Source organism: Prionailurus bengalensis, chromosome B1 (genome assembly GCF_016509475.1).
Source record: "Prionailurus bengalensis isolate Pbe53 chromosome B1, Fcat_Pben_1.1_paternal_pri, whole genome shotgun sequence".
Lineage (NCBI taxonomy): Eukaryota > Metazoa > Chordata > Mammalia > Carnivora > Felidae > Prionailurus > Prionailurus bengalensis.
The window spans coordinates 132,272,723-132,299,923 of NC_057344.1; the positions used below are offsets into that span (position 1 = coordinate 132,272,723).

Consider the following 27,201-nt stretch of genomic DNA (forward strand, 5'->3'; position numbering starts at 1 on the left):
ACCAGAGGCCCAAGTTAACCACCTGGTTATCTTTTCTATGGATCTCTGAGTTAATCTCCCTGTTTTTCAGTCTGTTCCTCACTATGGGTACCAATTTGGTAGGTTTTAGTTAGCATTTTTAAATGTAATGGAATTGAACAGAAAATATCAAAAGATAAGTATTGTTTTTAGTAACATTTTATTTTAGTAGACTAAACAGTTGGATATGAATGGGTTGTGATATGAATGGATATGTCCTGAGTTGTGATGTAATTTTTTATACACCGGAATGTGTCCGAAAAGCTTGAAATCCACTGGTATAGCTGATATATTTACAGGAAAAAAAAAAGTGATACACTAAATATTCCATTGAAGCAAAATTCCCACTAACCACACTTATTTTTTTTTAATTTTTTTTTTTAACGTTTATTTATTTTTGAGACAGAGAGAGACAGAGCATGAACGGGGGAGGGTCAGAGAGAGAGAGGGAGACACAGAATCTGAAACAGGCTCCGGGCTCTGAGCTGTCAGCCCAGAGCCCGACGCGGGGCTCGAACTCATGGACCACGAGATCATGACCTGAGCCGGAGTCGGACGCTCAACCGACTGAGCCACCCAGGCGCCCCTAACCACACTTATTTTAAAATAATTACAAACATACCATCAGAAAAGTACCAAACAAAATCAGAGAAAATGGAAGTTTGAGTTGAATACCCCAAAAATAATTGCGAATGTGAAAAGAGAATTTCATTCTTATAAATCTTAAAATAGTAAGTGCTGTCATTACCATGACCACCCTAACAGCTCATATCATGAACACCATATACATAAGATGTCTGTGGTATGGTACAGTATGACCCATCTCAGTACCCAACACCAGCAATTTCCATTTTGTGACTTTACTGCCTTCTCTTCTCCACCCACTTCCTGCAAACTTCCATTAAAAACAACTTTTGCAGCCTTCCCACCAACATTCAGGCCCAGGCTCCAGGTCGTTTTTTTCTCCATCATCCTCCCTAACCAGTCACAGTCCCACTCCCTTACCCTTTTTTATGGTGAATAAATTGACCACCTCCCTTTCTTCACTTTTTTAATACTCTTTAATGTCACTGTCTGTTCTGTTTTGGTAATTTTAAAATGATAATCAGTCAACAAATCTTGCTAAATACTTTTCCCCAAGTGAGAAATAAAGATACTCAAGATGACTAAGAGAATGAATAAATGCTCAAGATTCACATGCTATTGATTAAATTTATCTGACAATTCTAAAATAATATTTCAAGCAAAAGGGACCTTTATTCCTTTAGTGCCTCAAATATTTGTTTAAAGTTTACTGCAGTGGAGCCTACTGCTACCGAAACAATATTCCTTTCTTTCCAGAAGTATTTTTGAGCACCAATTATGCTTCAAACCACATAGCAAGAGACTGGATTCTTTTGTAGAGCCTAATAATTGCCATGAGAATAACATGGGAATCTCTGTTGCACAATCTATAGTTTTTTCCAATATATGAGTAGGCTTGAAGAGATGTATTTTGCTCTGTATAGGAGAATATATCTCTCAATAATGGGTATCTTAACCTTAATCCAACCAAAATGTCATTCAGGCATAATCACTTCTTGTATCCTGCCTGCTCTAGTTAACAATTTCTGTAATAAATTTCACAGTTGAGGGATTAAGCCTTAGAAATGATTCATTATAAAAAGAGTGAATACAAACTACAGTGGCATTTTGGAGAAGGGAGGAGAAGATCCGGCAAATGAGGTTGTATTGGGGTGGGGTTGACATTTGAACACAGACATAGTTCCAGAAAGGTGCCCTGAAAAAGTTTAGTGGCCTACAGTATTGAGGGGATTTGCTCTTTAAAAACTGTTTCACACATTCAGCATGCTAGCCTGATGAAAAAATTTATTACCACTCTGTTGAATTGTTAACCAAATTTGTAGAGGAAATCCAGCAGGACCGTTGCACCAGGGAGCATGAAAGCAGGAACCACCCACAGTGGTCATTTTGAAAAACATAATTTGTGCCAGAGTACTTTAAGCAGTATTTCATACTGTTTGAAAAATCAGAAGTTTTTCCCTCAAGGAACCAACGACTAACTTAGAAATGTTTAGAGATCCCCCTGGGTGGAAAAAAATCTTGCCATCCCACCTGTCTTGAATCTTGATAGCCATGTGTAACAAGTATACCTCAAAATCGTACGTGCTGCTCTTCCTTCTCCTTCCAACTGATATTGTTAAATGTTGCTTCATAATCATTCAAGAGCTTTTATAAAATTTCACTTCTTTAAAATTTTCATAGCCAGTTTCTCAAGAGAGGTATAAATATTCAACAAGAGGTTCTCTGGGAGAAAAACATCCATATTCGCAGAGTTTGCCTATTTCTGTGGTGTAAATATTCCCACCACCATGGCCAATTTCAGGCTACCTACATGATGTTCCTGATCACAGAGTAGGGAAGAGATGAACACAACCAGCCATGTGAGCCAGCTCCCGCACACTCTGGCTGTAAGCCTACAATTTCCATCGTTCACTACTCATACACCTTAGTAATGGTTCCAGAATTTTTATATAAAAGAGAGTTGCAGGACCAACGTAATTAGAAATGGAGGCTGGATATTAAGTGCACTATTTTTATTGGATTATATGTTTATTGGGAGTGAGTTGGACACAGAGAGAGAGAGATGGCAGTGGCAGGAGTAGCTACAGCTCCTCATGCATGCCATTGCCCCACCCTCAGCACAGACACCCACTAGGAATCTAGTCCAGCTTTGTTTCCCATTCTTGTTCTTGAGTCATCTTGACAGCCTCCCCCCAAAAATCACTCTGATTTGAAATCTTGGAATCGTCCTTGATTTTTTTCCCCCAGCCTTGCTCCCTACGTTGGAGCACATTAGACGCTCCAGGACCACCTCAGCCATAGTTTTCATGTCCCTTTTTTCTTTATATTCTTTCTACTGGCAACATAGATGGATTCCTCCTTACCTGCTATGTAGCAGTAGCCTCATAACTGATCTACCTACCTGTGGATTCTTCCCTGCTAGTCAGTACAGATTAAAACCTGCTTCCTTTATAAACTTCCTAATTGTTTCACTGTCTTGTTGGAAATCAGGTAGTAGCTTCCTACTGCCTACCAGAAAGCCCAAATTTGTTAACACCATTAAGACTTTCCTTTCTCAGCCAGTCTACCATCTCAGCTTTTGGTTCCCAGTAGCCACTTTTATGTAACTACATACCAGAATCAGTTGTTTTACAAGTAGCATCCAAACTGATAAAGTCAAGCACATCCAGGTGTGTACTAGCTGATAAACATTTTCAGTGATACCCCTGCTTATGAGTACACTATGTGTAAACTTCCAGGACAACCCACCCTTCCCTGAGTGAATAGTATATTCTCCCTATATCTTCACCTTTCTCTTTGTGAGTTTCTCTGAATTCCTTCCCCCTGTACAGCTGAAATATTCCCAGTCATTCAAGGTCAAAGCTTGTAGCATTTATAGGCATTAAAAAAGCAGAAAGAAAAGATAATACTTCTTAAAGCCAGAAGTAGAAAAGAAATGACTGTGGCATTTAAATGGCTTAAACCAGATGCCAGAGACTGACTGGGGCCCAGATAGAAAAGAATGTCAAGGACCAATGAGAAGCAATGATAAGCAACTCCCAGAAAAGGCATGTTAATGCTCTTGAATCAGAGCCATCATGTGCTTCTAGGTCAGGGTGATTGTTGACCTTCTAAAGCTGGTTAAGTACTCTAAAGCAGCACCATATAGGACTACCTCAGCTGGGCGAGCTTAACCCCAGATTTCTTCCCACATACCTGGTGGAGTCTAATCATGTACTTGGGACTCACTGTGCAGAGCTGATTTAGGCAAAGAACTGGTGTAATATCTGAAAACTGAGACAGAGCATTGAGATAAAACAAAATCTAGAAGTGCAGCTTCATAGAGAAACACCCTTCCCACTTTCTGCACTATAAATATGCTTAGCATGGGGATGCAGAGATTTAACATGAATTATAAAATGGGAAACCTTGGAGCTGTGGGGTTCAATTTGGTAGGAATCTTGTTTACCCATTCTTAATCTTCCTCACATTTTTTTTGCTACATTTTACATTGTTAAAATAAGCCTACATTTACAAGGTTTTAAAAATAAAAAAGAATAGGAGGGCACCTTTTGGGAAGAACACTGGGTGTTGTATGGAAACCAACTTGACAATAAACTTCATATATTGAAAAAAAACTAAAAACCACTCAAAAGAGAACTTTAAAAAATAATAAAAATAAAAAAATAAAAAAGAATAAAGAATAAAAATTTTAAAATCACCCATAATCCCACCATATATCGACCCTGTATATTTTAGTACATTTCCTTCTAATATTTTTTCTACATATATATTTCCTACATACTCTATGTTATATGTATATTTCTTGCAGCCTATAACATCATAATTTGTTGAATCAATTGATAAAAAGTTAGAGAAAACAAGGAATTATAAAATGATACATATATTCTTAAGATTTTTCTTCCAACTGAAAACATTAGAATTTGCATCGTTCACTAGCCTTGTGATACAGGGCAGATATTTTCTTTGAGAATGGAACCCCTGGTTGAAGTTTTGCATCCTCTTTCTTACATAAATTCATCACGGACCCTCAATATTTTCCTACTTCACTTTTGTTACACTGAAGCAAAGCATCCCTAATTAAGAATAAGAATGTTAAGTGTTTATAATTATTTTCCTCTTTGACAGCTGTCTCACACACTTCTCATTCAATAACTACATTTTTTTAGGGACCCACCTTCGTCAGGGTTTATCAAAGCATTCAACTTAGTTTCAAAGAAACAAAAACACGTTTGCATTCAAGTTTCATCTTTTTTTATGTAATATAGTTAAATTATGCAGTGACAAGAACAAAGACAACTGGCGTGAACAAGTTCAGAAGGAGCCACTGACTCTTGGTTTTCATACTGCGTGAGTAACAGGAGCAAACCAGGCAGGCTTACCAGCTGCCAAGGTTCCATGAGTCATGGGTTCCATCAGTAAATCTTACACTGGGAGTGGAAAGCTCATCAGCTAGGTGGAGGTTATGTAGAGAGCGTACAACCCTATGATGAAACCCACTGGTCATAAACCCTTACCAGTTATTTTGTTTGCTTTCTTAGGCTCAGTTCCCAGAAGTAGAATTATTGGTTCAAAAGGTATAGATATTTGTAGTTTTCTTCATCAATTTGTGCACCTATAACATGACCGAGAATGCCATTCTCACCCCACCCTTGCAAATGTTGACCATTATTTTTAATCTCTGCCACAGAAATAAGCAAATATGGTGTTTTATTAATTTATCTGAAGATGGTTTTATATAATATGGTGGTTCTCAACTCTGTGGACTTGTCAGCTTCACCTAGGAAACTTCTGAAAACTTTTCATATCTTATAATTTTAGCTGCAAAGTATATAAAATGGTTACAATATAAGTAATGAAAAGCAGCGTATCAATTTATGTTCATGCTTTACAATTTATTATAAAGTATTGGCAAATAAATCATATTAGGCTTATACCAACTAAAAAAAGGTGGGAGGGGGAAGAAGAGGAGAGAAAAAGGGAAAGAAGGAAGGAAGGAAGGTTGGTTCAATGAAAGTATAGTAAATAAACATCAGCTGAAATGTTATTGGAAATCAAACAACATTTTAATGTTTAGACTCGTACCAAATCATAGTAATCTGGGATTTTAGTGTATGTTCCTAGCCACTATTACCTTGATGAATTCATCACAAAGTTTTAAAATGTTTTAAATGTTCCAAAAAAGATAGTAAGAGCAGAGAGAAGAATTTCCTAGGTTGGAAAGACATATCTGAAACAATTTTGTTTAATGCTTGGTATTTTTCTATAAATTTATTTATATATTACAAGTTCTCCTAAGTATTTTAAGCAAAAAGAGACATTGCAATCAGTTATTTACAAGCTGCCAGATAAGATGAACCCCTTCTAGGGATGGAATTAGAAGTTGCCCATCTCCATACATAGCAGATGTCTTTGGAGGAATAGAATCTGTTGTCTAAATTAGCCAATAGGAAAAAAGAACAAAAGACATATACGTGTGTGTGTGTGTGTGTGTGTGTGTGTGTGTGTCCCTTTCTGTTAGGACCACATCTTAAATGAAAATTGAGGCATGTATGGAATATTTATGGTGGAAATATAACTCAGTATCTTTAAAATATACTCCTCCCCAAAACATCCAGAATATATGGTTACCTTGGCTATATATGTATGTCCTCAAGGAAAAATCGATCTTCAAATGCAGTAAAAACTAAATGAAAATCATAGAAACTATGGCGTATGATGAAAGTAGGCTAAAATGCAAAAGGCAACATTCATTCATTCAACACATGTTTGCTGTGAGCTTTTTATAGGCCATTCGTTTCACTAGGCACTTGGGGTATATAAATGAGTAAAAGTAGATAAAAGCTGCCCTCTTAGAGTCTGCATTCCAGCAGGGGAAGATAATCAATATCTAATACTCATAATAAGTGGGTAAATGTTGCAGTATTTTAATCACTAAAAGGTGATCACCTTTTAATCACTAAAAGGTGATTAGTGCTATGGAAAAACAAGTAAGCATAATAGAACATTTGAAGTGACAGACAGTAGAAGTCAGAAGACTTGCAATTTAACAGTAGCCTCGTCTAGAGGGACCTCACTCCTGCACAAAGACCTCAAGAAGCCCTGTGTGATCACCTTACTTCTCTAACCTCCCCTCCTACTCAGCTCCAGCTGTGAAGCTGAACTCTTCACTCTTCCCCACAAGCTCCTGCCTTTGCCCGGGCTGTGCCCTCTGCCTGGAGAATCAAGAATGAGGCAAAATGTTCCAAGCGCCCTGAGGTCGGTAAAACAAAAAACAAGCTGGGGCAGGATATGAGAGACTGCACAGTGGCTTTTGGTTAATGTTATCAGGGACGGTCTTAGGGAGGAATTACCTTTCAAAAATGCTTTTCAGATGTACTCACTAGCTGTCTTTTATCTGCATACATAATGAGTTCATCTGTACCTCCCATTCTCGTGCTCTGAGAGGCAGTAGAATTTGGGAATCAGACTCACTTGGTTTTGAATTCTAGCTCTTCCACTTATTGAACGTGAACCTTGGGCATCCTGCATTTTTCTGAGTGTCAGTTTTCTCATCTGTAAAAATGAAGATAAACCTTCTTTGAGGCTTGTAAGAAAAGTGACATACAGGTGTAGCAAATGATAATGAAGACAGGACACCAGTCTTGACAGGGAAACGAATGAGATAATAAAGCACATTTTTTAAACTGTGCTAAGGAGAGTGTATCTTATTTTACAGGTAATGGAGAACCATTAAATTGTTTGGCACAGAGAAGTGTCATACCTATATGTTTGTTTTAGGAAGATAACATTAGCGGCAAGTGGAGGGTAAGTTTTTGGAATCGATGAATCAAGAACAGGTACGGTAGTGTGATAATGCACTGCTGTGAAATACGATTAATTCAGGAAAGCCTGAAGAGGCGGCTTTGATAATCGGCAATTAAAATATGTATTCTAAATTTTATATCTTTACATTTAGCTAATTCTCATCATATAGACAAAATTAATTAATTAATCATTTTCATCGATGTTTGACCCAGTTTCATAGATTTGGCTTTGGCCATCCTTGGATTTATTGTTGGAGGGATGTATATAATATGAGGACCAGCTGGTAGAGCTACCAGGAATAGGAAAGGGGAGGGGGGAAGAAATCAGCTGATAAACAGGAGTCAGAGAGTCTGGGAAAAGAAACTTAAGTAAACTTTTTTTTCAGTGGCCCAACAGACATCACTTTAGAAAGCATTTTTCAGCTGCTGACTTTGAAAAATGATTACATTGCCTAGCTTGGAGCTTGTAGATAACCAACATGGATAAGGAAATTATGGTTTCCTTTATCTAATTTCATGGCCAGGCTAACCTCTTGCTTAGCAAAGAGCAGATGGAAAGAGTGTAGAAGGATAAATCAGCATAAATCCATCATCACTGATAGAAAAGCTTCAGCACATGTGAGTGTTCAGTTTTGCCTAGTTGAGGGGCACCAGCTTTTAATTTCTTGATTACTTGTGAATAGTTAATACATTTACAGAGTTTAAAATTCAAAAAGTACAAAAAGGCTATAGAGTGAAAAGTCTTCCATCCATCCAATCCCCCAAACACCCAGTTCCCCTCCTCTGATAGTAATTTCTTATTTATTGTTGCAGAGATAGTGTTTGTATATACAAGCAAAAGCCTTTTCCCCTCTTAATACAAATGCATGTTAAACATACTGCTTTGCATCTTAAGACTTTATAAATTATTGCTGACTTTTTGTTGTTTAATTGTTGTTTTACTTAATATATTTTGGAGATTGTTTCATATCAATACATAAAGATTTTCTCCTTATTAAATATGGGTGCTTAGTACACCATTGTATGAAAGTACCATAAGTTTTATAACTGACCCTCTCCCTTCTAGTGGACGTTTAGATTGTTTCTAATCTTTTATTTCATGCTGTGAATAACCTTGCACATATATCAATGAGTACATTTATTTATTTTACTCATAAGGTTAGTGCCTAACATGGAATTGCTGAGTCAAGGTGTATGTGACCTTATATTTTTGACAAGTATTGGCAAAGTGTTCTCTATAGACGTTGTACCAATTTGCATTTTCACAGGCAGAATATGAAGAGCACTATCTCTAACAGGAGAACAGAAAACTATATCATTAATTCCTACCTAGCTGGAGTAAGTCCAAAGTCTCTTCCATCAATTCACAGGTATTCATTCTAAAGATGTTCCCTACTATCAAAGGTGAATATGCTCATCTCCTAGATCAGTGGTTCTCACCTGGCAACAGTTTGCCTCCCAGGAGCCATTGGCAATGTCTGGAGACATGTTTGTCACAAATGGAGGGTGATGATGTTGCTGACATCTTGTCGGTAGAGGCCAGAGATGCTGTGAAATATCTTACAGTGCACAAGACAGTCCACCCCCCTTTCCCTCCCCCACAAAGTTACCTGGTCTAAAAAAGTCAGTGGTGCCAAGGTAAGAAACTCTGATCTACTTCTTGTCGATCACATTAAATACGTCTTATAAACCTTAGGATTCTTCACTCTCTCTAACCTAAGGTCTATGCCAAATAAAATGATGTGCTTCCATCATGCATTTGTTTTTTATTTTTGGTTTCTGTTACATCTATTGTATTGAAATTAATGATTTTCAGGAACCTTAAGCTCCTCAAAACCATGACTATATCTTATTTATATTTGTATCCTGAATATCTGTCACAAAGAAGGCACTCAGCTTATTAAATGAGTGAATGAATTTAACAGTACTTCCTAATTATCTCAGTCTGACTTAAGAGATTATTATCTTTTCAATCAAAGACCATTCTTTTTTACTCTTACTTGCTTCACCTTTCTCTTAATTTCTAAATGTCCATTTTTTTTCTTTAGACTTAACAGGCAGTATTTTCTAGCCTACAAAAAAAAAAAAAAAACTACCAGGAAATGTCAATTGAATAAAAAATATTGGCCTTTCCCCTGATTTGAAGCACTGTATGGTTTATTACCACAGCATTAGTCACTTAATTATATAGTATCTTGCTCATTTTTAACTTCTGACTGAATTGTCCTTATCTCCTCAAATGTATTAAAATCTCCTTAGGCCAAAATTAAAATTTTAAGTACCTCATGATACCTGAAACAGTGTTTTACAGACTGTAAAGCAGGAGAGTGACCCATTGTTTATTTCTTTTTTGTTTTTTATGTGGTTTTTTTTGTTTGTTTTTTGTTTTTTGTTTTTGAGAAAGTGTGTGCCTGCGCCTGCGCTTACCAGCAGGGGGCGGGGCAGAGAGAGAGGGAAACCCAGAATCCCAAGCAGGCTCCAGGCTCTGAGCTGTCTGCACAGAGGCCCATGCAGGGCTGAACCTAGGAAGCTAGAGATCGTGACCTGAGCAGATGTCCCGGGGTCGTTTAAGCGACTGAGCCACCCAGGCGCCCCCAAAGAATGTGTATGATTCCTTCAGCAGAAAGGCAGCACTGTGCACAAGGTCCAGATGCCAGGCCCTGAGGAATCTATCTACTTCCTAATTTGCCTTCTCCGGGGTTTCCCTGCTCTCTAGGAGCAGAACAGCCCCAACTGACCGGCTCCACGTACGGCTTTTTTCCTGTTTCCTTCACCACAGGTACTGCCACCAGGCACGTTCCCATCGTTCAAAATGATTAAAGAAGCAAGTGTGCAAGGAGAGGTTCCTGGCCCGTGTCTGACGTGAGCTAAAAGCAGAAATCACTAAAAGCTTTCCGCCTGCAGCTGGGCAGCCAGGGTCTCCGTTTAGGCCCCCACTCGCCTTTGCCGGAGGGAAAGCAGGTGGATCGGAGGCCTGGTTTTAATGAGCTCGACTTGGCGTGTGAGGGGAAGTGCGGCAGCCAGGGGAAAAGGCGGCCGGCTATCAGCAAGGTCAGGGAGGAACCGAGCAAGGACAAGAATACTTGTTTGTAAGGCTGAGTGGCGCTAAATATATCCTGAGAAAATTGGGATGCGGGCAGCTTAGATCATATCTCACCCAGGATTTTAAAATGCAAATGCAGAGCTCTTATTTTATTGCTAATAGGGTGTTGTTTAACCATTAGTTAGCCCAGAGATCCTGTTGCATTCTCTTTGCAATTAAAATACGCTCGCAATTGAAATCCTTCAGAGCCGAGTTGCGAAAGAAGAGGAAAACATTCAGATCAGAATATCCATCAGGCAAACAGAGTAAATGAGAAGAGCCAGCTTGATTAGACAAGGGAGGAAGTAACAAAACAATTATTTTATTCATGTTTCCCCAGAAGAGTTCAAATTAAAAAAAAAAAAACTTATTTTAAGCATTTTTAAATAGAAACGTTGATATTTAGCTATGAGTTATCTCCACAGGTAGGAAAATGGTGCTTTTGAGGGGTTAATTTTTCAAGGTCATTAAAACCTGAGTCTTGATTTTGCTGAGAAAGAACCCAAAAAGTTCATGTGTCACCCATGACCTAAAAAGAATAGACCTCATTTTTGTGCTAATTTTTGAATGAGCTAAAAGTTTCCTCTTCAAATAATAGTCTTTAGATGGGTTGGGGAGAATATAAAAAGTAAACATTTCTGCTGGACCACTTAAGACAGAGTCATTTTGGAATATATCGCATAATGCATGCCTCCTCGGGTAAATGATGCCAAAATAATTTTTTTTAATAATAATAATTCATGATTATCTGTTATCTTCCCAAAACTATGCTAAGTATTTAGCTTATTTCCTTTAAATGCTATAACAACAATGTGAGGCAGGTAAATTTAATTTTGTGGCGATGTTGCAGGGGTTGGCTTGTTTGTTGTTTTTATCTCAATACCCGGATTCGTTGTCTAGCACTTCAAAGAACAAAGACGTGGACACAAAATAAAATGAGCAGCAGACAAAAGTTTATCAGAGTAGAAGATCAAAATGTAAGAAGTAAGAATAGTATGAAAGCTCTCTTTATAGAGAGGGGACATTAGAAAGTGAATGCCCACAATAGGCAAAGGACTTTGTTCTGTAAAATTCTGATCACCCCCCACCTTCCTTTCCCCCTTGCTCCTTCTCAGGTCCTACCCTTATTGGCTGGATCACTCTGGGAGCTGGGTTGTCCGTTCCTCATTGGCTGGATGCCATTGTATGAGGGGTGGTCTATGGCCATACTGAAGTTGTTTTTATGGTCTACTAATTTTTAGTTAGGTCTTTTGTCAAATTACTGAGGGGAACCTGAAGGGGAGTAGGTGGTGTCTGCTATGGTCTTAAGAAGAACCTTACTCCAAGGGGATTTGCTGTGGTCAGAAGCTCCCGGCTTTGTTCCCAAATACCTGTTTTGCCCCACCCCGGGACCTCAGGTCTTAACCTTTCCCTCTTTGCCTACTGAATCCTATCTTTTCCTATCATAAAATTTTTTTCTTAGATAAAAAGATACTAATGGATGGTCTGGGAATGGTTTCCAGGCAGGAACCCCCTAAAGTTATCTGCAAACACATGTGTGTGCAAGTTTGTGGTTCTAGAGAGAAGGTCCCTAGTTTTCATCAGCTTCCCAGAAAAGTCTGTGGCCCTTAAAATGTCCAAATTAGATTAATCATTATGAAGAACAGGAATTTTTGTGTAGTCTAGTTTACCTCTGTTCATCCGAATCAGTGAGAGGGGTTTAAGGCTATGTGGTTTTTTTTTTTGTTGTTTTTTTGTGGGTTTTTTTTGAGTTTTCCATTGTTTCCTATATTGTCTGATGAGGCTTCCTGCGCAGGTCATTGAGCTTGCCTCCATGAAAAGTGCCCTATTTCTCCCCTGTGTAAAACTGGTTAACAACATGGACTCTGTACTCAGAGGGTCTGGATTTAAATTGGGTCTTTAACCTTGATTGCTTGTGTGGTCTTGCCGCAGCTTCCAGATCTGCAAAGTGGAACTCATAGTAGGTTCATCCTTATGGAGTTATTCTGAGGATTAACTAAGTTCACCTGCAGAACTGTGTCTGGAATACAGAAAGTAAAAACGTAAGCACTCGCTGAGCCGTGTGATTCTATCTGTGGTGAATTTAGAAGCCGCCTGTTCACATTTTGTGTTTGACAAAAGATGGGGATCTGCTTGGGGTTTCATGCTTCTTAAAACCCTTTTTTACTTCTTAAGAGATTTTTACCTGGCCCTACTTACAGTGGAAATCAATGAGATAATAAACCATGCATTTGTTTTTCTAGAATAGCATGGAACAAATGACTTGAATGGGGAGAAGGATGCGGCTTGTTTCTCCTGTGCCTTTATTAAAGTAACCATTAGGGTTAAAAGTCTACCGGGCACTGTCAGTGGCACTGAGCAAAACAGCCTTTTTGTCTCTTCAGCCATTCTGATTTGCTTTAGATGCAGTTCGAAGGGAAGAACCAATTTTTCAGCGAGTATCTTTGAAGTGCATTTGAGGCAGCTGTTACTGCGAAGGTATGAATTTTTAAAGAAAGAACGAACTGCTTTTCCTAGCTTGTGGGTGTTTCTTGGGATTGAATCACCTCTCCTTAAAACTGTGCACTGGCACAATCTGCTGGGCTCAGAATGCAAATATCTGGGCAAAGTTTCTCGATTAAAGGGAGCAAAAAAAAATCAGGTTGAATAGGATGCCAGATGACATTTTTTTTCTTTATCCTTTTCTTAAGGATTAATAGTCTCTTACCTCTTGCCTCACTGTTCTTCAAGGGTCTTTGCATCATCCATCTGAAAGCTAAAAACTGCTGTCAGATATCTGCAGACAGAGGTATCACTGAGGTCCCTGTAACACTTACCTAGAATGTCACTAAAAGAGATGCGATGACATCCTGAAGTCCTTGTTCTAGCAATGCGGCAGTTCTGAAGTAGGCAAAGGTAATTGCTGTGCACAAGATTATCGCCATGACCTGCAATGTACTAGCATCCTGCCGGTCCAGGACTGCCAAGCCTCTCTCTGTTCTTTCTGTCTAATGCTCTTCCCACCAGAGCAGCTCTGGAGCAAATCACAAAGGGCTGAGGTTCCCTGCTGCTTGTCTTATTAAGCGTGGGTGTCTGTTATGAAAATAGGCAGCGTGGCATAGTAGTGGAACCCACTATTTTCAGGATGAATGGTGGCAGTGTCAGCCTTCGGCAAGGCAGGCTTTTCATAAAGTGACCAGTTATGAATGTCATGGTAGTCTGTGTTAATGCCATGCAGGCTGCCCTTGGGTTGCAGATCACTTGCAAAAAGAAGTCTCTCTCTCTCTCCTCTAGATAGATAGATAGATAGATAGATAGATAGATAGATAGATAGATTTCTCTTGCTTTGCATTTTCTTTCCAGAGTTACAGATAATAAGGAAGCTCACAGAAAGAGCCCAGGCATTTGCACCCATAAAAATTCAGTTCAATAGGAATTATAGGTATTCAGCTGTGAGTAGGTTACTTAACCTCTGGACCTCAGTTTCCTTCCCTGTAAAAGGTGGATAATATTTACCTTGCAGGCTTGCTGCATTGCTGCAATAAGGCCTTAAATCCTTGCTCATGATTTTAAGGGGAGAAGGACCAAAGACACCTGCTACTAAGAATCTAGTTCCTATCAAACTAAAAGACAAAATCAGAGATACCATTTGCTCCTGTGCAATTTATGGCCAATTCAGAAAGAATTCATATTGCTGCAGAGAGTATTATAAGAAAATCCATATTCACCAGTACATATGACAAAGACTCTCTCTTTGACCAACCTTAGTCAGGCTCCTCTGATCCCTCTTATTGACTAGGCCTCGGTCTTGGGCTTCCATGCCTGTTCTTGTAGAGTCCAGTTTTAGCAAGAATCCTGCTAAGGCAGTTTAGAGAGAATCCTCCCACCCTTAATATCTGATATCCTCAATAACAGATTAAATTTCCCACTCTCCCACCATCCCCTAGTTGATGTCTGATCACTTGGCCTGCATTCATCAAGAGTCCCTGTACCTTTGATTTCTCCTCTTAGTAATGTTTTATCCACTGACGCCCCCCCCTTAACTGCTCTTTAGTTAAAAATCCCCACTTATTACTGCAATTGTATTTGGAGTTGAACTTGATCGTTCTCTCTTTATGCAGTAGTCTTGACACATATCCCAATAGTCCTAAGTAAAGTCTTCCTTACCATTTTCACAAGTGTCAGAATAGTTTTTTTTCTTTAACACAGATCAAAGCCTAATATCAAGGTTTTCAAAAGAAGCTAGTACTCATAAGATGTTTAATATATGCCAACATGTTGTTTGTTCTAAATGTTAAATCTACTCTTCACAACATCCCACTGAGGCAGTACCATGATTATTATCCTCAATTTATAGATGAAATGGGTTCCTTGAGCGGTTAAGTTAACTTGCCCAAGCACACAGAGTTAGAGTTAGCTAGTGGAACTGATACTATAATCTAGGAATTCTGGCCCAGGGTCCATGTTCTTAAAGACAATGCTGAACTGCTCTCAGAGGACTAAAAATTAGGTTGGGAAGTCTACTCTGTCAGTATTCTTAGACCAAAGTTCTCAAATTTGACTGCCCACACAAGCCCAGGTAAGTAATAACAAACCAGGAAAGCAAGGTCATGGGGAATGGGCCATGTGGAAAGTCCATGCTCAACAAGGTAGCCAGCCCTCATCATCACTACCTGGTGGTTGCTGCCTAGAAATGCATACCTTCTGAGTTTTTAAAAATTAACAAAAAGAGGGAAATCTGGCTTTTTATGAAAGATCTCTTCAATTCATAAAACAAAAAAGAAAGGAAAAGGAAGGGGGAAGGAGGAAAGAGAGGAGGGGGAAGAAAGGGAGAGAAGAGAAGGGGAAACCATGCAGTTCTCTCTCTCTCTCTCACACACACGCACACACATATGCATGCACACGCACACACACACACACACACACACACACACACACCTTCAGGGATTCATTCAGTCTGTGGACTACCTGTTAGCAATTTGATTTGTAGAGGTTATTAAATCTTATCATAATGGACTCAGCTTGATTTTAAAGACATACACTCCCCACTCTCAACCACCAAGTAATTACACTTTTAAAATACCCTATCTGTCTAACCTATTGGAGACTATAGATTTCTGCTTCTAGTTGGAGAGGGGAGGGGAAAATATTCCTGGACACATGGAGATGCTGTAACAATTACTTTAGCAGATATGATTGAGAAAAGTCTTGATTTCCTATCTATCCATGAATCAAGAGTTTCAGATCACAAGTATGAGCCAAGAATCTGTTTTTTCTTGATTCTTTTTTTTTAAAGTGTATTTATTTTGAGAGAGAGGGGAAAAAAACACAAATAAGAGGGAGAGAGAATCCCAAGCAGACTCCACACTGTCAGCACAGAGTCCTACTCGGGGCTCAGTCTGAGGAACCTGGAGACCATGACCTAAGGCAAAATCAAGAATCGGGCTCAACCTGCTGAGCCTCCCAGGGGCCCCTTTCTTCTTGATTCTTGAATTGATGGATTTTGCCTCTATTAACAAAGTAAACAAAAGGAAACACCTTTTAAAGTTAAACTAGTATAATCAACTAGGTATCTGTGGAAAATGGAAGTAAACACAGCGAATTCTGAGAGCTTTATGAAATGTCTTTTTCTAAGTCTTTCAGCTTCAGTTGCTGAACTTTGAGCTGCTTGTATTTCACAGTCCTCTTTGCAAACAAGGTTTCTTGGCTCCAGCTATATAACACAGGAGATGTTCTATACTCCTGGCTTTATGAAACCTTCCCGCTTTTGTAGCAGGTGTCCAATGTACTTGTTTTTAATTGCCTAACACTGAATTACAGATAAAGTTTCATAAATAAGATACAACCTTTTTTTTTTTTACTTTTAAAAATAGCACTCTTTTAAATTGTGTGTTTTGATTAATATTCCATGTCATGGGTTAACATCTCCTATTATTTTGAAGTTTGGCAAGGCTTTAATAATAGCCATTTGGGAGGGAAGTTGGGATCAATTAACACCTTTTTATGCACAAGACTTTGCACTGTCTCCTGTGGAGTGAACAGAAAAGAATCAATAAGCTTGTCCCCTTCCCTCCTGGAACTTGAAGTACTTTTGGAGAAATAAGACATTTACACGAGTAACAAAGGTACAAAAACAGCACATGCGAAGGACCCAGATGACCACAGCTGTACGATTTTTAAAAGAGAGAAAGACTTTATGACTTGAAAGCTTTAGAGGCCTTCAGAAAGGAAATGAGATTTAAGTGGAGCCTTGAAGAATGGGTAGGCTTTTTGAGGATGAGGAGGGCAGAGAGTGGGAGGAAAGGCATAATAAAGGCAGATGAGAAAGGGGCAGAGGGGAAGACAGGCTTGGTGCCCAGTAAGTGACTGCGACAGAAAACTCCAATAAGGAAGAAATGGAATATACACCTGGACAAAGGGTTTTAGCAGAAAACAGTCAAGACCAAGGATGGGAAGGGGCGCCTGGGTGGCTCAGTCTGTTGAACATCCATCTCTTGATTTCGGCTCAGGTCATGATCCTAGGGGTCATGGGGTAGAGCCCTGTGTCGGACTCCACACTGAGCATGGAGCCTGCTTAAGATTCTCTTGCTCTCCCTTTGCCCCTCCCTCCCATGCTTGCTCACTCTCTCTCTCTCTCTCTCAAAGATATAAGTAGGGGCGCCTGGGTGGCGCAGTCGGTTAAGCGTCCGACTTCAGCCAGGTCATGATCTCGTGGTCCGTGAGTTCGAGCCCCGCATCAGGCTCTGGGCTGATGGCTCGGAGCCTGGAGCCTATTTCCGATTCTGTGTCTCCCTCTCTCTCTGCCCCTCCCCCGTTCATGCTCTGTCTCTCTCTGTCCCAAAATAAATTTTAAAAAAACGTTGAAAAAATATATATATAAGTAAATAAAATTCAGATTTAAAAAATTAAGTTTTTTCCCACCGTTCAGTACCTCCATCTCTCTTTTACTGTCTTCTACTCCTCACATTCCCTCCATTTAAGACCTAATATGTCTCAGTCTAAATATTTTTAGAATTTATATAATCATAGACAAACATGTCTGTACACATACACAGTCTGTTTTAGGTCATTGTGTGTTTAGGTCACTGTGTATTTTAGGTCACTGTTTCACAAAAAGGAAAATGTATATATTCTTTTCTCTACCTTGCTTTTCTCACTCAGCCGTACCTTGGAGAAATCCCTCCCAAGTGAAAAGTTACAGCCCAATTAACTGTTTGTTTTGATGGTTGCATTATGCTCTACAGTAGAGATATGTCTTGATCTATTCTACTACTCTCCCTTTTCATGGAAATCAGTTTGCATCCAGTTTTTCTGCCCCTACAAATAGTACTTGTATCCCTATCTATATATGCTGGTATTTTACATCTGTTGATAGAGTTAGGATCACAGAGTCGAGGACATGTGTATTTTTAGCTTTAAAAACTAAACTGCTTCCCTAAGAAAGCTGTAACAATACACAATATGCACCTACAATTAATAAAAATACTTCCTTTCGCTAGGTCTCCCCAGGCCATAATGTTACAGCTCTTTTTAAAAAAAGTTTTTGCAGGTAGAAGTATTGTAAACTAAAATCTCCTTGTTACTTTATTTGCATTTTCTTTGACTACAGATGAATTTGATCATTTTTCCAAAAGCTTGTTGACGGTCATGTTTCCTATGTTGCAGGCTGCATTTTCATGTTCTGCGTCCATTTTTCCAAAGACCTATTTTCTGTCCCTGAAAATTTTTAAGAGCTTCTGCTATATGATAGATATTTTTGCCTGTCCTCTAGGATTTTAAACATTTGTGTTTCAAATCTGTTGTATTTGTTTATGGTATCTTTTGCCATACGAAACTTTTGGGTTTTATTCAATCCCTTATGTTTTTCTTAGTTTGTGTGTTTTCTCCCTTGCCAAGAGAAGCCTACCCTCTCTGCCCCTAGATTATATTTATGGTTCCTAGATTTTCTTACACGATTTTATTTATTTAATTACTTATTTTACATTTTAACCTTTAATCTATCTAAATCCATCTAGGATTTATTTTTGGAGTTGGTATAAGATAAAGATCTAGCTTTATTTTCTTCCAGATGCATAAACAGTTTGCCAGCTCCTTATATTAAATAATCCATCATTTTGCCACTAAATTGAAATGCCTCTCTTGTCATATATTAAATCTTCATTTATATGTGGATCTATTTCTAGATATTCTATTTCACGTATCTGTTTAGGCCTATTTCAATACTTACTGATTTGATTACAGTAGCTTTATAGGATTTTCAGATATCTGGTAAATCAGACTACACAAATGACTTTTGGGTAGTTATCAAATGCTTAGGTAAATACATTAAAAACCTATTTGCAGACAGAAATGGGATGCAAGCAGAAACTAATGTACCAAATAATACTTGTATAATTAAAATATTTTTTTCAAAGTCTTTCTTCCCAAGATCTATGTTTTATAGCAACGAATACACAAGGAAAAGGTTTAGTGTGCTTATAAGATCTTGTACAAATTAGTTTGCTGTATTTTCAACCCCTAAATGCTGTACCGGGTTAATCATACTATTTCCTTGATTCACAGATTGATCCTTCAGAGGAATCGTCCCTGACTCCGTCCCTACACTGAGCTAAAACTGCTTCCCAGGTGGAACACTGTTCCGGGGAGAGCTCTGAGGATTTCCTGAAGAAGAATTCCATGGGGACTGTACCTGACCCTTTGAGATCAGCTAAAACTTCCTTGATCACAGCTTCTGGAAAAGAAGAGGATCTAGGAGAAGTGCAGCCTGCCTCCCCTCGGTCTCCACCAGCCGTCTTGTGTGAGAACACCAATGGCCTTTCCAGCACTCCTGCAGAGCCAGACCTCAGCCCCAGTGCAGCTGCTGAGGTCCTGATGCAGGCCTTTGAGCATGAGACCACCCAGCCAGACATGTCTTCTCCTGGTGTCTTCAATGAGGTGGAAAAAGTGTCTCCTCCATGCAGTTCTGACAATACCCAGCTGCCAGGAAGCAGTGAGCCCACAGCACCAGCCCCATGTTCTGCAGCAGGAAAGGATCTCATAGATGAAGCATTTACAATGCCAGCCAACCAACACACCCACCAGGCGACCTCAAGTGACCAGCTCAATGCCAGCCCCTTATCAGGACCTGAAGATACTCTGCTGAAAACACAGAGAACCTCGGATGGGGAGATTCTTGAAAAACCTGAAAAGTCACATTGCCCTGTGGGAAGCACCCAGAGCAACAGCAAAGACCAAGTGCCCTGTGATTTTTCTTCTCAGAAAACAATCCAGGGAATGCTGCAGACTGCAAATACAGCAGCCAAGGTGTTCAGTCACCCCTCGTCTCCTGTAGGCCAACCCAAAGGGGCAAGGCCAGGAGCCATATGCGACTCCCAGACAAGGTCCTCTGACTCTCCCGCAAAAGAAGGATGTTCAGGGAACAAACAGCCTTCAGCCACCACCTCAGACAGCCAGTCCGTGACTACTGTGACACCTCAACCACCCCACCTCACTAGCAAAGTCTCCACACGTCCTCCAGATCAGGTGTCAAGGTTCAAAGAAGCAAGTACAATGACCAACGAAGCTGCAAGTGAGGTCACGGAAGCTCCCGACAGGGCTCGGCAAGATGCTGGGGTGCAGGCAGTGGCAAGTGTGGAGAGCAGATCGGTCTCCACCAGCCCCAGCATCCTCGCTGCATTCTTAAAGGAAACCCCAATTCCTGAGCGTTTGGAACAAGAGCAGCTGCGTGTCATTTGCAATGGCAGCGGCAGTGGGAGCCACACGCTGGAGCTATCTGACAACATCCACTCCCCCCAAGGGTCAGGTCCGTGCCCCAGCATCATGCCAGAAGTGCACATCCAGGCAGCTGCCGCTGTTTCCACAGCTCTCCAAGGGGAATGCAAATTGGTGAGCTTACCGAGTGAGGTCCTTAAGATCTCATCCATCACCGTGGCATCCGGTAATACTCAGGATCTGTGTAAGGAAGATACAGGGTCTGCGGGAATGACCCCAGCAAGGGAAGAGCCCACCTCTAAACAGCTTTCAGGTGTGAATTCCAGGTCCCTGAAAGCCAGCCCCACTGACCAGATTTCTTTCAGCGCGGGAAGTCAAACCGAAACAAATCATGAATTGAGGAAAGTTGAAACCAAGCCATCTGAGTTTGCAGTGAAAACCACAGATGGTCACGAAACAAACCCAGACTGCCAACTCTCTGACTCTTGTAGTCCTGCCAACAAAGCCGACCAGCTCGGGAGCCTGGATCCCACTGACAAAGGAGATGCAAGAGAGAAGCAGCCGGCATCTCCTCAGATAGTAAAACAAGAATGTAGAGGCACCGATATCCTTGATGCCAGGTCCAGGGCAGAGGCCAAAACCCTGCTGCTCAATCCTAAATCTCAAGAAAGTGGAGGCACTGGGTCAGCTGCTAGTCCTACGCCCTCCCCAGTGAGGAAGAACCAGGAGGGTACCCTGGAGGAAAATAGACAGACCAAGACAGCCACCAGCCTGAGTCTCCCATCCGATTCCATGGGTGACTCCAGTCCAGGTTCTGGCAAGAGGACCCCTTCTCGCCTGGTCAAAGCCAGCCCACGGCGGGCCAGCCGAGTCAGCGAGTTCCTCAAGGAGCAAAAGTTAAATGTGACCGCGGCTGCCGCCCAGGTGGGACTCACCCCAGGAGAGAAGAAAAAGCAGCTGGGCGCCGACTCCAAACTGCAGTTGAAACAGTCCAAGCGTGTCAGGGACGTCGTGTGGGATGAGCAGGGCATGACCTGGGAAGTGTATGGTGCCTCCCTGGACCCAGAGTCCCTGGGTATCGCAATCCAGAACCATCTACAAAGACAAATCAGGGAACATGAGAAATTAATCAAAGCTCAAAACAGCCAGACCCGGAGATCCATTTCCTCAGATACTTCTTCAAATAAAAAGCTCAAAGGAAGGCAGCACAGTGTTTTACAGTCCATGCTGCAGAACTTTCGACGCCCCAACTGCTGTGTTCGTCCTGCCCCTTCTTCTGTGCTAGACTGAAAGAGAATGTGTATGGGAACCCTTGTGTATATTTATGGTATTCCTAAGTGTCTCTATTTGTCAAAGCTTACTTAGTTTTGGTTTTTGGTTTTTGGTTTTTGGTTTTTTTTGGAGAGACCAGGAAGACAAGCAAGAATTAACTATTGGAAGTTGCTATTAAGAATTTTTGGGTCCTTTGATTGGGGCTCCATAAATAAAAATATCATTTCAATTTGAAAGAACAAAAGAAAAGAAGAAAGCTCCACTGAAGGTTAATGACCCTAATTAAGAGGAAATAACATTCACTGGATTTTTTAATATGATGTTACTTATAGAACTAGCACTATCATTAAATACGTGTCACTTTGTATTACTGCCTCAACATATCACACTGTGGTGTTTCCACTAAAATCCCTGCTTAATATTAAAACTAGCAAAAATACTGTTATACTTTCTAGTCATATTGCAATAAGAATGCTATTACCACACAGAATTTAAGTAGACGATAAGAACTATAATGTAAAACTGTGAAATAAATTCGACTTGCTCTTCAGCCAGATGATATTAAGGAAAAGCATTTAAATGCATACAATACCAAATGAATTAATATTTGTCAACATCTGCAGATAACTGTTTTGGTAAACCTTGTTATATCGTCAATAAATGTAAGAAAGTTATGTTAGGAAAATTAGCTGAGCTTTTGAATATGAATACTGCCCACATAAAACTTGAATTTATATCTACAGATTTTCCTGCACTGAAGGCAAGGGGCATCTCTGATTCTGACGAGATGAAATTCCTATTTCTTTAGAGGAAGTACATGCAACTGAATTCTTGGAAAGAGTCATCAAGTTATTAAGTATACTAAAGTTTATGTAGTACAGGTGTTCTCCAAAAACATTCTGCTGAGTGTGTTAAGGTTTGAAACCTTAACACCTGAAAGGTGTTGAAACCTTTTCTGTGTCAAAAAAAGGAAGTAACAAAAGCAATGGGTCTAATTTCAACTCCTATAAACAGGATGCAGTTTGTGTTTTCCTTTTGACTTGCTTGTGCAGTAGCTTCTAATAGAAAATGTAGTGAACACCAAATAGAACACAAACTTCCTCATGTTTTTGTAGGTAGACTAATATCATCTAGTTGCTTAAATTTCTCATCTGTAGTAAAAAGGTAGCCTCTGTCAACTTACTGATTTTAACAGAAATACCATTGTGTCTCATTCTTCAAACCCAGTAAAAAAAAAAAAAAAAAAAAAAAAAAAAAAGAGGCCCTTACTAAAACCTGGTTTGAGCTTCCAGTGGGCTATAGATTTTGAAACCATAGGCACCTGTTTGAGCTCGGTGCTCACCTGCCTCCAGAAGAGGAGGTTTTCATTTGTACCCATGAGTGTCTTGCAGGGCACTGGGCTGGGATGACCAGTAGTGGCTTGAGAGTTGGAGGGGTGTGGAAAAGGGAGATGAGGCAGGGCCCTGGAAAAGTTTCCCCTCCTAGATTCATGTAGAGAGATTGCTCGTCTCCACCTTGCATTTAGAAAGTCAGATTGTTAAACGTGGAAGGGGTGCTCCCTGGTTGCCTTCTCTGAGCTCATTCCTCTCGATGAGCCAGAAAAGAGCCTCTATCCATGTATTCTCTCTCTCTGATGATGCATAAATGGTGTTTGTGCAGCAAACTCAAAACCTCTGTTTTGGCTTCTATTTTTGTTAATTCTCTTTTGCAGATTCTGAGCATATAGGGAAAAATCTTTTGTGCCTGAGCTTTAACACCACATGCTAAACGGAGCACAACCCAAATTAGTAAATAGCCCCTGGTTTCTTTGAAAGCAATAGGACTGTAGATGACAACTGCATAAATGGACTGCAGCCCCAGTACTCTTAGAGCCTAAGAATGGTAAAATCACAGTGGTTACATTTGGAGCCACCCTTTGAATTTTTTAATTAGGCACATTTTCCCATTTCTTACCAACTGGCCCCTATTAAGAATACTACCTACAGTAGAAATTGCCATCAGATTATCAATCAAATTACTGTTAAGGATCAGAGATGTAGTCTAAAACTCTCTCTTTGGCCTCGAATACCCGTTTGTAGCAGTGTTCGTGTGGCTTCTGTTGGAGATGATTTTGCCAGGGTGTCGTGTCCCTCCTACCCCTTCCTCACTGCCTGTCTCCCTCACACGTTGGCATACGTGCTGTGTACACACAGAGAACACCCTGTGTACACAGCAGCAGCTGTCAGCAGCGCCCGCTCCAGATGGGTGGGCCCCAGGTAATCCTCTGCTGTGTAGGGGCCAGAACAGGCTGTTCCTGCATTAAAATAGGGGGAAAGGAAGAATTTCGCATCTGGTAGTAATATTTATTCTTATGAGGTTAGAGTAACCACGTGAATTAGAAATACTGAAATTAGAAATGTATAATTATACATTTATAAATTATAAATGTAAGCTTATAAATTGTAAATAGCTCAAGTTAAAAATGAGGCAGAGGCCTAAGAGAGTTGTAGACCTTTGTCGCACATTAAATTAAAAGAAAATCACATTAAGTTACTTAAAACTAAATGTAGCATCGCGGTGTGCCTCTCATAGTAAAACTTAAGATCTGAGTTAGTAACTTTGGTTTTCTTTGGTACTGGAACTAGCCTTTCCTTCTTAATCTTTATTTTTTTTTTTTTACTTTTCACTTTACTTCTGCCACACTCTAGAGCTTGTCACAAAATAGTATAAAACTTTTCTCATTTAGTTGTGTATTGAATCTTAAAGAAGGAACAGCTTTTCAAAACAGTAATGAAAAGACCACCGAGTGGGTAAATAATGAACCCTCCTGAAGACAAGCCATGCTTTTGCTTTATGACACTCCAAGTACTCACACCATAAAACCTTAACCTGAAAATTTTCCCTCACTTCGATCTGTGACACAACATTGACATGCAGCACATCATTCGTGACTCCTTAGGTTGATTCAACAAAATGCAAGTGGGAAACAGCTTTCATAGCAGATTCTTTGAATTTGTTGGGCCATTTCATAGCCTGGCTGCATGACAAAGCAGGTTGAAAATTGTTTTGGGCCTTAATTTCTTTTAGATGTTCTGTTCCTTTTAAATGTTCTTTAATCAGGGGCGCCTGGGTGGCTCAGTCAGTTAAGCGTCCGACTTCGGCTCAGGTCATGATCTCGAGGTCCGTGAGTTCAAGCCCCGCGTCGGGCTCTGTGCTGACAGCTCAGAGCCGGGAGCCTGTTTCAGATTCTGTGTCTCCCTCTCTCTGACCCTCCCCCGTTCATGCTCTGTCTCTCTCTGTCTCAAAAATAAATAAAACGTTAAAAAGAAAATTTAAAAAAAATGTTTTTTAATCATTGAGATATATGGAGGGAATATAAAATATTTCTTAAGCAAGTAGTATAAGAGAGATGAATTAGAACACAGTGTCTGGAAGATAATGAAATATTTACAATGTTAAGAGGCTTTATGGCTTACCCAGCGAATACTAGAATTTTTAATTTAAATGTCGATTTTTCTATTTTAATGACCACAAGAAAAGTGGTACCGCTTGAGCTGTCATATGTTTATCTTTAGTGCTTTTCTAATTATGTCCTTCTGGATTACTGGCTTTGGTGCCACAGACCAACTGCTCTATGTTCATGTTTTGGACCAATGGCATAAGTTGAACATTTTGTTAGGTCGGAGAATCCTTTTTGTTTGCGTCCAAAATGAAATATTTATAAAATATATTAGTGTGTTTTCCTACCTTGACAAGTTCAGCTATGTCGGTATAATTTGATTTTTGATGACTTCTTAATCTTCAGAATTGTCTGATAATTGGTAATTTGGATACCAGTATTCTTCACGTTATAGCTTACATCTCAAAATTTAAACAAACTGTAGTGAATATGCATGTGTAACATATACCCTAGAGGCTGAATTTGGGGACCAAATCTCTAATAGGAGCTTGTCATTTTCAAGTAGAAAACAGAAGAAGGAAATGACTTTTGGTTGGATCCTGAGAGTACTGAGGTTTTATCGTTCCTAGCTTATTCTAATGTTATTTCTCTCATTTCTAGGAGTTCCCATCATTCTGAGAATACCTGTATATACCACATGAAGAATATAATATCCTGTGACTTTACACTTTGTTTACAGAGGATATATATGAGTATGCTGTTAATGTAAATTGTTTGGCCTTTGCTGTATCCACTGTTACTGTTTTGCTGCCAAAATGTGAGAAATTATCTTCTATTCCTCCTACATATTGTGCAAGTGTTAAAAAACTGGTCCATTTCTAGTACCAGATAATTCACCACATCTCTTGTCTACTTTTTAAGAATCAGTATAAAGAAAAACAATACATTAGGATAAGGTTTGCATATATGTATATGTGTTTTTACTGACACTTGGGCACTTGTAGCCTTGTGTGGGCCTCTTCCTGTCTGATTTACTAATCGGCTACGATGCTGCCATGGAGATGATACTGTTTACTCTCTCCTGCTTTGTCCTAAACGGTATTTGAGAAATGAAGCCTGTGAATTTCCCTTTGTGATGATAATACAGTGAACTCAGCAGTATCTTGGATAATTGAGCTGACCATCTTGTCCCCACCCCTGTTTTGTCTACACAGTGAATCAGAAGTCTTGTCCAGGTCTGCTTCAGTGTTTGCTATTTTATATTGATATTCGAGCATTTTGTTTTCTGTGAGCAACGTTCTTTGATGCTGTGTGTGGCCCTTTTGGTTGAATCTCTCCAAATGTGGGTCAGCTGCTGCCACCTGGCAGATAACAGGTGATACGCTAAATCTCCTGTCCATTCTTGTAACTATAGCCTTCTTAATGGAATTCTGCAACTGGATGAGTAATTATAAATGTCATCTTTGCAGACACACAGGCTTAAGGATGTCTACAAAATTTTAGACATTTTTGCAAAGGGGGAAAAAATAGTCTTGTAAATACTGAAACATTTCCATGAAATTTATCCTGCTCTTGGGAAAAAAAATTCTCCTTGGCTGCAGAAATAAGATAAACTTTATTTGCGATGACCAAGGACATAAATGAAGATGGATTGAGGTGGAAAAATTCTGTCTCACAAGTAATCAGTGACATCTGCCAGAGGTCATTACAGCTACTCTTAACTGTGAACACTCACCAGCTAAACTACTCACTTGCCACAACCAAATAACCTCTCAAAGTAAATCCGATACATCTGTATATATGTGTAGATAGAAACAACAAAAAAATCCTGAAAAATTACTGTTGACTATTAGTTAAGTCAAGGTGAAGATAATTATAAAGAACATTTAAATAACCATGGGCCTTGGTGAAATGACTATGGAGGCCAGAATGGTGCAACAAGATGTTATTCACAAGTTTGTTATTTTTTTAAGACCCAGAAATCTCAGATACTCATCATGAGAATAAAGACTGTTGAAAATGAAATTAAAGCCAAGCAATAATGTGCCAAAAAGAGGCAGTTATACCAGCAAGCGCATCTATACGAGCACACCATTATGTAATATGGTTTGCTCCGTGAAGACTGACTATAACCCACAGGATAAAACAAGCAAAGGCATAATTTCTGCTTTCTTGCTAGAAAAACGTGTTAGGAGCTCTATAAAGAGATACAGCGCCGGTGGACATTAGTAGAGATAAGGTAACATCTCTGTCTTAATGCTAGCCAAGACGAAAAAGGAGTCAAAAAGTCTTGCTAGCTTAAAATTCAAGATAGATCCAACCAGAAACTTTGTTGAAACAGAGGGGTTAAATATATAGTAATTACTCTT

General features: G+C 39.7%; 1 protein-coding gene across 1 annotated transcript in view; it reads left to right on the forward strand.

Moving 5' to 3' along the window:
- GPRIN3 (GPRIN family member 3) overlaps positions 1–22,750 on the forward strand; it is a 59,984-nt gene extending 37,234 nt beyond the window's left edge. Inside the window, exon 2 of the mRNA XM_043572191.1 lies at positions 19,033–22,750. Coding sequence (XP_043428126.1) covers positions 19,147–21,471 — 2,325 coding nt within the window. The 5' untranslated portion in view covers positions 19,033–19,146 and the 3' untranslated portion in view covers positions 21,472–22,750. The remainder of the gene's footprint in view (positions 1–19,032) is intronic.
- The last annotated feature ends 4,451 nt before the right edge of the window (positions 22,751–27,201 follow it).